The 10,649-nt window shown below is 54.3% G+C and overlaps 1 protein-coding gene across 5 annotated transcripts; it reads left to right on the top strand.

The window, feature by feature from the left end:
• The first annotated feature begins 967 nt into the window (after window positions 1–967).
• Window positions 968–8,428, top strand: SLC35C1 (solute carrier family 35 member C1). 5 transcript variants are annotated; one of them, XM_082343961.1, is made up of 3 exons: window positions 968–1,101; window positions 2,733–3,259; window positions 6,495–8,428. In XM_082343961.1, exons 1-3 carry the CDS (start codon window positions 1,070–1,072, stop codon window positions 7,052–7,054), a joined length of 1,119 nt encoding a protein of 372 aa, XP_082200087.1. In that variant the 5' UTR covers window positions 968–1,069; the 3' UTR covers window positions 7,055–8,428. The 5 variants fall into 5 exon arrangements, with proteins under 5 accessions (XP_082200087.1, XP_082200089.1, XP_082200090.1 ...); XM_082343963.1 differs by having other exon boundaries at window positions 1,024–1,101; window positions 2,538–3,259; XM_082343964.1 differs by lacking the exon at window positions 968–1,101 and adding an exon at window positions 1,142–1,394.
• The last annotated feature ends 2,221 nt before the right edge of the window (window positions 8,429–10,649 follow it).

The raw sequence follows: 10,649 nt of genomic DNA, 5'->3' as shown, positions 1-10,649 counted from the left end.
GGCCTCTCAGAGTATGCCCTGTTTGCCATTAAAGTATTTGTCACAGTGAAATATCAGGCCTAAGAGAGAAGAGCACCTAGGGGCTGCTCTTAATAAACTGAAACCCACAACCTTTAAAGTTTGACCCTGGAATGAGACTCTCCAAGTAGGGGTCAGAGGACCAGCTCAGTCCCTTTAAGTCTTTCCTTCCTCCAAAGGGTAATTTGATTCAAAGGTGACAAGGTGATCAGATGGCATCCTCCACCTGGAGACCAGCCCATAACTGGGAAGCAGGAAGTCCCATTTCTAGAGGAAGGGGCAGTGCAGGTATTACAGAGCAAGTGCCAGAGCGGTTGGAAGAGGACAGGCCTGGGGCAGAGCTCACCCTCCGGAGGCTGTACCTGCCCTGGAGCTGTTGGATGGTGCTCATTTCCCTGTAACCCTTCCAGTTCCCATAGCCCACCAAGGGCTGTGTTAAACTGGGGCGAGGGTTTATGCAGTTAGCAAGTGAGACTTTAAATGTACTCCATAAATTTTACCTTCTTATTATGGAAATTTTCAAATGTACACAGAAGTAAAGAGACTCCTATACCCTCCATGTTCCCATGCCTAACTTTAACAATTGCCTATCTTGTTTTATCTATCAACCGTTGGGGATATTTTGGGGGGTGGGGGTGAGTATTCTGAGTATTTCGAAGCAAATCTCAGACATCTCACCCATAAATCAAATGGTACTAATTAAATGGTATTTGACATCCTACAAACAAATAGTAGTCTCTACTTTCAACCATATCAGCTAGGGTTTTGAGCAAGGAGGTTGAGACCCACTGGTATAGTCCAGACCCCTAGTTTTAATGACGATAACTCCGGAGAAGTGAGCTACCCAACGTTGGTGCTAGAGCGGGTACCAGGAAGAAGTCGGTCCTCCCGGCTGTCTGGTGAGTGACGGCCCAGGCTGGTGACCATTTCCCAGGGCCCGTCCCTGGGAGGGGGAGGGGGACCCTCCACTAACTGCTGGCAGGAAGAATCCCGGCTGTTCCCCGAACACACTTTTGGAAGCACAGACCGGGTGCGCGGCAGCGGGCCACGAATGCAGCCGGGTACTGGGACGTGCAAGCCGCGGTAACTGGAGCGGGGGATCCTGGGCGGTATACCCCGGTCTGGGGTGGCCTTGGAAAGAGAAGGGGCCTGCTCCCACGACCGGTGGGATAACCCGGGGCCAAGGTCAGGCTACGGCCCGGATCGCCCCGCCGCCACCCCGGGTCCACGTGGGGAGCAGGTCGGCGAGGCTGGCGCGGCGCCCACGCCTGTAGCTGGGAGAGCAGGAAGTAATCTCCCGCGGGCGCGGCCCTGGGCGTGGCGCTGCAGGTGCGGCTCAATGTGGCGCGGGCCGGCGGCAGGTGCAGAGGACGGGGGTGAGCGCGGGGTCGCCTTCTCGGCCAGCGAACGCCAGCCCCGGGGTCGGAGCTTGCGGCTGAGCCGGGCCTGGAGAGGGTGTTTGGGGAGGGGGTGCTGACTTGAGGCTCGGATCCGGCCGCCGGGAGGGTCTCGAATCGGGGGTGGGGTGGGGGGCGCTGCTGGGGGTCTCCGGCTCGGGAGAGGGATGGGGCGGTGAAAGTAGGGGGAAGGAGGAGACTGCAACAAGGTTTTGGAAGTGTGAGCGGGACTAGGTAGAGGGACGCGGGGCAGGTTACGGGGCGGGGGTTCTCTAGACGCCGGGGAACGCGGGGTGGTCCCAAGGCTCTGGGGACGCAGTCCTGCCCGGGGATGAGGGGAAACGTGGACCTGCAGATGAGCCGAGTCGAGAGGCGTTAAGCCTCTAGAGGATATGCAGCAGGGGCGGAGGAGGGGGACTGGGGGCAGGAAGGGGGCCGAGGCTCTAGCACCCACAGGCACCTCCCGCGGCTACCGAGATCTAACACCAGCACCACCATCTGCGGGCAGGGAGCGCACAAGGGCTGCCAGAGACCCGACGCGAGCCTGACTCCGAAGGCCATTTCTCTGAGGCTGTGGCTTTAAGGGAGACGCTGGGCTTGCGGGCTCTTTAAGGAGGCGGTTGGGGGCGTGTCAGGAAATGAGTCCTGGGCCCGCCTCGCCGGCGGGAGCGGCCTCGGAAGTCCGGAGGCTGCGGGGCGGAGCTAGGGCCGGCACCTGGGAAGACCGCCCGCCTGGGGCTTGTACTGGCCCAACTTCCTTCCGGTCCAAAGCGCCTGGGCCCTGAGCGCCTCTGACCTCGCCTGCACCATCTTTCCAAACCCCCCGCACGCTCTCCTTTCAGCTCCTTGCATGCCTCCCCCTCTCACCCTGCAAACCTTTCTCTCCCATAGCAACCCATGCCTGTCTCTCTCTGCACCTCTTCCTCACGCTGTCCTCCGCCCTTTTCTAGCACCTCCGCCCTGCATTTCTCCCCCTTTTCCTTCCATATCTCTCCCCCGCCCCCCCCTTCCTGCGAATCCTCCTTGCTAGGTCCCAGCCCCTTCTCCCCTGACCTGTCATCTCTGTCCAACCTTAGCCCGTCCCTCACCTCTTCCCTGTGTCTGTCTCATGAACCCCCTCAGGGTGGCAGCAGGTTGTGGGACTCACCCCAGAGCAGAACCTCTCCATCCAGGAGAAGGGTGGGAGGCCTCCAGGCCACCTGCCATGTGACAGTTGAGGACTTCAGCTTGCAGAAAGCAGAAGTGAGCCCACAGCTCCGTACTCCAGGAAATCAGTCTGGCTGTAGGGTGACCCAGCTCCTCTGCTACCATGAACAGGGCCTCTCTGAAGCGGTCAAAGATCCTGCACATGGCACTGATGGGGACTTCCGACCCTTCCGGAGAGGCAGAGGCCAGCCACGAGAAGCCCTTTGTGCTGCGGGCACTGCAGATCGCTCTGGTAGTCTCTCTCTACTGGGTCACGTCCATCTCCATGGTGTTCCTTAACAAGTACCTGCTGGATAGCCCCTCCCTACGGCTGGACACCCCCATCTTCGTCACCTTCTACCAGTGCCTGGTGACCGCGCTGCTGTGCAAGGGCCTCAGCTCACTGGCCACCTGCTGCCCTGGTACCATGGACTTCCCCACCCTGCGCCTGGACCTCAGGGTGGCCCGAAGCATCCTGCCCCTGTCGGTGGTCTTCATTGGCATGATCACCTTCAATAACCTCTGCCTCAAGTATGTGGGTGTGGCCTTCTACAACGTGGGCCGCTCACTCACCACCGTCTTCAATGTGCTGCTCTCCTACCTGCTGCTCAAGCAAACCACCTCCTTCTATGCCCTGCTCACCTGCAGCATCATCATTGGTGAGTGGCCAGCCAGGGCCACGGGGAATGGCTGTGGGGGGTGGGGGAAGATGGGGGCCAAAACCCTAAAGAACAACCCTGTCAAACACCTTTGACTTTATCTGTCCCAGCTCCCTTGTCGTGACAGTCATATGAGGAAGAGCCTGGGGTCCAGAGAAAGCAAGTAACTTTCTGGAGGTCACCTAGCAAGTTAGGGGCCCAATCAGGGCCCTTCAAACAAGATGGGATTCTAATCTACATTTCACAGAGGGAAAACCAAGGCACAGAGAAGTTAAGTAATTTGTCAAAGATCACTCAGCTAAGTGGCAGAGGTGGGATCTGATCTCAAGTAATCTGGCTCCTTACACTTGACCACTATACTCTCTTGCTTCTCAAGACTTCAAGTGTCCTGACTCCCCATCCAGTGCTCTTTCTAGAGGACATGGCATCTTGTAATAAATATACCATCACCGTCTGACCTTGCAGGCTTACAATAATGCCTGAGTCAGTGGCAAGAGATATGCTTTGAGATAATTTAGCCACCTTCCCAGACTTGACCCTCAGAAAATAAAAATGATTGATGGGGACATTGTGCTAATCATTCGCATACAGCATCTCCTATGTTCCCCAGAGATCCCCTGGGTGGTGGCATCACCATGATCAACTCTACACAAACAAGGAAACTGATACTCAGAGAGGTTAAGTCACTTACCCAGAGCCCCACAGCTAGGAAGTAGCCATGCTGGGATGCAAACTCAGATTGGCCGGACCCCCAGGCCTGTGTTTCTAACCACTCTGCTCTGTTCTTGTCCCCTAGAGGTTAGAACTGCACTATCCAGTTCAGCAGCCACGGACCACATGTGTCTATTCCAATTCAAATTCAGTGAAATTTTTAAAATTCAGTTATTCAGTTGCAGGTGTTGTTACCTGATTCTGTAGCCACATTTCAAGTGCTTAGTCGCCACGTGTAGCCAGTGGCTACTGTATTGGACAGCACAGATGACAGAGCATTTCCATCGTCACAAAATGTTTTATTGCAGCCCATTAGGTAAGAGCACCCCCAGCTTCCCACCCCCTCAGAGCCCTCCTGGGGCTCAGTCATCCAGGAATGGGATCTTTCTTTGAACCTGTTCGGGTTCCTCCTGGTGCTGCAAATTTCTTCTTGGTTGACCTACATGTTCTCAGTTGGTGTCTCAGAGTCTCAGGCTGAGATGCACTGGCTGCCGGGGAGAGGCCCATCGCAGGCCACCTGTCCTAGAAAATGTTCCCCTCACTGAGCCACTTCGGGACCTAGGGCTGCCCAGTCTAGGTCCAAGGTGGGAGAGGGAGCAGGGCAGAGGTGGGAAAGGGAGCAGGGCAGAGGTTGGAGTGGGGGGAGCTGCTAAGACCCCTGGCAGATCGGGCTCGCTGCTCCCACTTCCTCCCCAAGGGAGCTGGTATGGGTTCCCAGGCCTCACTTAGCCAAATGCCCCAGGGATCTCCACTTCAGCCCTGCTGACCCTATAAGGGGTGGAGTGGGAGGGACCTCCTGGTTGGCAAATTTGCATGCCGACCAGTGAAGTCATTAGGGAAACTAGGCCCAAGTCCCGAAAAGTAATCAAAGTAGCAGATGGTGAGATAGCTGCTGGGAAAGTGCATTCGCTGGCCAGCCTGATGGGGCAGGCGCCCTGGAGGCTGGTGCTCTCTGCTGGCCCAGCACCTGGCTTCCTCTCCACAGTGTTTCCCCTTCCTTCCTCCTCGTGGGGGAAGATGGGTCTCAGGTGACTCTCTAGGCCTCCTGGGATTGGGACACAAAAGGTGCTGTGGAAACCCTGGTGGGGAGTGGGGAGGGAGGAATCTAAGCAGGCATTCCGGAGAAAGTACTAGATGGGTATAAGGAAGGAGTGAGGAGAGAATGTTCTAGTCAGTAGAAAACACGTGCGCATTTCTGCATGGCTGGGCCAGAGCAAGATGCACCCCTGAGGCTGCCCAAGTTAAGTGAGTCTGGACTATTTCCTGAGGGCAGTGGGGAGGCACAGAGGGGCCTTAAGCCAGGACAGGACCTGAGCAGATCTGTACTGTAGGAAGATCATTCTGTTTGCAAGGCAGAGAGTAGATTGATTGGAGTGGGAGGGTCAAGAATGTGACCCAGCTCTCTACAGCTGAAGGAAATGGGAGCTCAGAGAAGTTAAGTAAACTGTCCCCAGGCCACCCAGCCTCTAAATAGCAGAGCCTGATCAGAGCCCAAATCTCTCTGACACCAAAACCACGTCGCGGGAGATACAACATGTGTAAGATTCAGCCCCTGCCTTCTGGGAAGGTGGGGTCTAGCTAAAGAGACTGTACTGTCCCCATGGGCAGGTGCCTAGCAGCCCAGGGCAGGCAAGGGTCTTGAAGGAAAGCACAGCAGGAGGAGGCCAGGAAGAGGTCGGGTGCTGGGGGTATCAGGAAAGACTTCACCCCTGGAGAGACTGGCTTTGACCCTGAAGAATGAGTGGAATCTCCCAGGAAGGAGAAGGGTGCTTCTGGTGCAGTAAATGGTCAAGGACACTGAGCTCTGGTGTGAGAAGCAGGGAGATGAGAGAGGACTCGGGGTGATCGTGACACAGAGACACAGGTCGTGGCAAGGGCGTGGGAAGCCCAGCGTGCCAGGCTGAGACTCCTTGCAGACTTGGGGGGCAGTGGGGTGCCATGGAGGCTCTGTGAGCAGGAGATGTCACAACGTGAGAGTCTCAGAAAGAGTGACTATCCCCAAAGACCTCAGGCCACAAGTGCTTCTAACCATTGTAGGCTCCCATTTTACAGACCGGGAAGCCGAGGCTCCGAGACCTTAAGTCGCTTTCCCAAGGTCATCTTAACCACTAAGTGCTGTATCTGTGCTCATCCTTCAGAGCTCATTTCAAATGTTGCTTTCCAGGTGCCCCAGGCCAGCACAGTCACCCAGTTATGGGTTCTCACAGCACCCTGTACTGTTTTATGGGCCTCATTACAATTGTAATTAAAGAAGTCATTGGGAAATGAATCGTTTTAATGTCTCTCTCCTCTGCCAGAATATGAGCTCCGTAAGGAAGGGTTCATGTCCTGGGCTACTTCCCCAGCCCTGCGTTGTACTTAGCATGTAGGGGAGACTTTGCACACGTTTCTTGCAGGAAGAGCAGGGAGAATGGGATGATGAGGACAGCGTTACACAGTCTGTGAACTTTGGTGGCAAAATTCTCTGTCCTTCCTCCTGCCCATCCTCATCCCCCTCGCCCTTCTCCTCCTCTCCCTACTATAGGTGGCTTCTGGCTTGGTGTGGACCAGGAGGGCGCAGAGGGTACCCTGTCTTGGACGGGCACCCTTTTTGGCGTGCTCGCCAGCCTCTGCGTCTCACTCAACGCCATCTACACGAAGAAGGTGCTCCCGGCGGTGGACGGCAGCATCTGGCGTCTGACCTTCTACAACAACGTCAACGCCTGCGTCCTCTTTCTGCCCCTGCTCCTGCTGCTGGGGGAGCTCCCGGCCCTCTACAACTTCCCCCAGCTGGGCAGCGCCCACTTCTGGGGCATGATGACGCTGGGCGGCCTGTTTGGCTTCACCATCGGCTATGTAACAGGACTGCAGATCAAGTTCACCAGTCCCCTGACCCACAACGTGTCCGGCACAGCCAAAGCCTGCGCCCAGACGGTGCTGGCCGTCCTCTACTACGAGGAGACGAAGAGCTTCCTCTGGTGGATGAGCAACATGATGGTGCTGGGAGGCTCCTCCGCCTATACCTGGGTCAGGGGCTGGGAGATGAAAAAGATTCAGGAGGAGCCCCGCCCCAAGGAGGAGGAGAAGAGTAACGTGGAGGTGTGAGCTTCTCCGGAGACCCTGCGATGGCCCCGCCCAGCCCAGGGAGAATGCCCATGAATGCAGTGAAGGTGTCTCTCTGGACCCAGAGACAGTGGCCTTACAGACCTGATGGGAATCTGGTGGTTGAAATGGAACCAGTGTTTCCAAGTGATGTCAGAAAGTTGCCAAACCTGTCTCGACCCCCTTTCCTATTTCTGGGTTTCTGTCCTCCCCTAGGGAGGAGGGTCCCCCATGGGAAGAGCCAGTTAGGTTCTCTGGAAGAGCACCAGCTCTCTGGGAGTAGGAGAGGGACAGCACCCCCTCCTGTCCCCCTGCCAGGGCCTCCTACCTCCACATGACCTTTGGGGTTGGGGACAGGCCACAACCTTTAAGGGACAGTATTGGCAAAGCCATTACGTCTTCACTTGGACTCAGGGGAGATGGGGGTGTGACCCCACCACAGGCTTAGGATTTGGGAAACCTCACACCTCTGTGCCCCGGGGCAGGCAGCATAGCTTTGGCCCACCCCAAACCAGCCTTCTTTTGGAGGAAAGTGTAGGCTGGGCTGAGGGAGGAAATGAACAAACATTCTCTCTTCTCTGCATTGAGACCAGCAGCCCCCGTGCAAGGGGGTGAAGGATCAGCGGTACCCAAGCCTGGCCCAGGCACCTGCAGGGGCTGCTGGGAAGTGGCCTGGGAGTGGGCTGCATCATGGGAGAGCACTTTTTCCCTGCGCCCTTTCCCCCCCGCTGTCTGCACCCCACGTTTCCACTGTTTGACTGTGGCAGTCATTAACACCCTCCCACAGTTGCTAACACCAGTTTTGCCCGCCTCACTCCCCTGCCCCTGAGGGGCAACTGCCACCTGGCACAAACAATTACCTGGCTCAGGTAACAGCCCCCCAGAAGTGGAGGCAGGGAGCCGCTTTGGCTTCTCCCAACTCTGCCTTCTCCCAACTCTGCCTCTCCAGGGCATGGTGATGGAGCCAGGGTCAGCTCAGAGCCTTCCACCTAAGCTGTGCTGGGCCCCCCAAGATCCAGGTCCCTGCAGGGCAGGTGTTGTAACCTGCTCTTGATGAAGGTGTTAAGCTAACAATTACAAACTTCCCCGAGTTTGGGGCCGAAAGAATCTTCCCTTCCCCTCACCACACCCTCCGGGCCTGAGGGTGGCTTTCACAACTCCTGTCCCTTCTGTTGGGTGTTTTGTTCCACCAAGTGGAACAAAACTCCTTGGGGTAGCTCCTGATGTTTTCAGCCCCTGTAACGAAAGGCTGGGGAGAGTGGGTCTTCTCACGAGTACTCTCTTCCAGTCCCCGCACAATCCCAGGTGGTTTCTAATGAAGTTGGTGGGGCCTGATGCCCTGTATTGTGTGTGATTTAATTAAAAATCAGAGTAAGACATCCTGTGTGTGTGCAACGAGAAGGGACAGGCAGGGTCTGGCTGGGATTTATGAACAAAGGCTCATCCCTGCCATCGCCAAGCCTGGGTTCTAGCAGGACAGCCCTTCTAAGAATCTGTTCTCCCTCCAGGCAAGCGGTTGATCCAAATACCAATACTCCTTCCGGACCTCAGGTTTCGTATTGGTGCTTGTTGCCATTTACTGGGCACTTGCTGGAGGCAAGACACTGCTGAGTCCTCTATTCCATCATTCATCTCCACAACCCTCCCACGCGCCTTGAGGTGGGCACCATCGCTGATCCCCCATTTTACAGATGAGGACACTGAGGCTCAAGGAGGAGCACAGGAAGGAAGAGGCAGCAGTAGGATTCAGATGGAGGTCTCTGCCTTCAGAGCACAGGTACTTAACCACAATGCCCTTAACTGTACCCAGCATTTTTTGAGCATCTACTACGTGCCAGGCACTGTGGTAGAACATACTGGTATGAAGACCCAAATCTGCTTTAAGGGTCTCAAATATAAACACACATCAAGGTCCCCATAACAGATGCCGTATTGCCCTGAGGTCTCAGAAGATGGAGAGACCAAGTCTTCACAAGGGCCAAGATGTTTGAACTGAATATTACTGGGCAAGTAGGGGGCTCCAGGAGCAAGGGTAGACTGGCCCAGGAAACAAGGTTAAGCGGAGGAAAGAGCACATGGGGAGTGGTGAGAGGTTTTTTGGGGGGGGGGGAGGGTGGATAGGAAAGGAGGGTGGGCCATGGCATGAACAGCCTTGAATGCAGTGGTCAATCTGGACTTGATTCTAAACGATTTTAAAACCGTCACCAGGTCCCTTAAACAGAGAAGGGACATAATCGTTTCTGCACCCCTTGTATGATCAGAAAATTGAGATAACCTTCTTAATGTTAGTTGCACTTTCTTGAACAAGATTCAAGAAAAACCTAAATAGTTTGAAAAAAATTCAGGCAGCCTTAACTCTCACGACACAACTGAACAGCCTACTGTGCAAGACCCCCATACAGAAAAACACAAAGATGTGCAGTGTATGTGGATGGGTTTGAATCCACACGCGGCAGAAGACCCCAGTTCTGATGCAGATGAAGCCCAGGGAACAGCCAGAGCCAGCCTTCCAGCATCCCAGCCTCTCCCACAGTCAGCACCCCCGCCCCCAGCTCATCTCTATGGTATTTAAAGGAGCCAAGACCGCCTCCAGGAATGTTTCCCCTGCAAGCAGCAGAAGAGGTGCTCCTTCCCCTGCAAACCCACTGTTCCCCTTCTCTCTTGTCCCTTTTTTTTTTTGAACAAATTGTCTTTTGTTTGTGACATACAAATACAACCAATGGAAAAAGAGATCACTTTCTCCCTTTGATTCCAGTGATAACAAGTTGCTAAAGAAAAAATGTACCTATCAAGAAGGAGTTTCTCTTGAAAGTTTCCTCTAAAAAAAAAAAGCCAGGAAGGGTTTAAAAAAAACCATGTAAATGTCATATACACATCAACAAAGATAACCTGAAATACGGTGGATACAACTGAAAAAAAAAAAGAAAAACTCAGAAAATATATTTTAACTTGCCCCAAACAACAAACAAAAAAAATGCCTGGTACAAAAGGCAGGGATATGGAAGTCAGCCTGCCCAGCCAAAAAAATTGGTGGGTGAAGATGGAGAATTTAGGAACAGTGAGCTGGGCCAACACTGCAGCACACCTCTGCTTCAGAATGCATCGCTCTTCACTTCTGTTTTTGAAGAGCACTCGACCAGGAGTCAGGAGACCTGGGTTCCACTTCTTAGAAGCTAGGGGGCCTCAGGCAAGTCCCCTAACCTTTCCAGGCCTCACTTTTCCTATCTGAGATATGGGGATAATCCTTGTCCATCCTGCCACACAAAATGATTGTGAATTAATGCTCAGCATCATTCTGGAAATACAGTGAGCTATTGTTCTTATCAACATCAACAAACAACAATCTCTTGGAGTATTAACTATGCACCAGGCACTAGGAAGACAAACAGTGGACAAGACACTAAAAACAAGTAAACAAATAAATACAGCATGTTGAGGACAATGAAGAAAACAGAAAAGCCAAAATGGAGACTATCAGAGGGGAACCTTCTCTAGACAAAAGAATCAGAGAAGGCCTCTCTCTGAGCACATTTAACCTCAGACCCAAATGATGGGAAGCAGCCAGCCATAGGAAGAGCTAAAGAAAAGGCATCCCAGG

This window comes from Balaenoptera borealis (assembly GCF_965194805.1).
Source record: "Balaenoptera borealis genome assembly, chromosome: 11".
Lineage (NCBI taxonomy): Eukaryota > Metazoa > Chordata > Mammalia > Artiodactyla > Balaenopteridae > Balaenoptera > Balaenoptera borealis.
The sequence above is the reverse complement of the archived record's forward strand: the minus strand, read 5'-3'. Positions and strand labels throughout refer to the sequence as shown.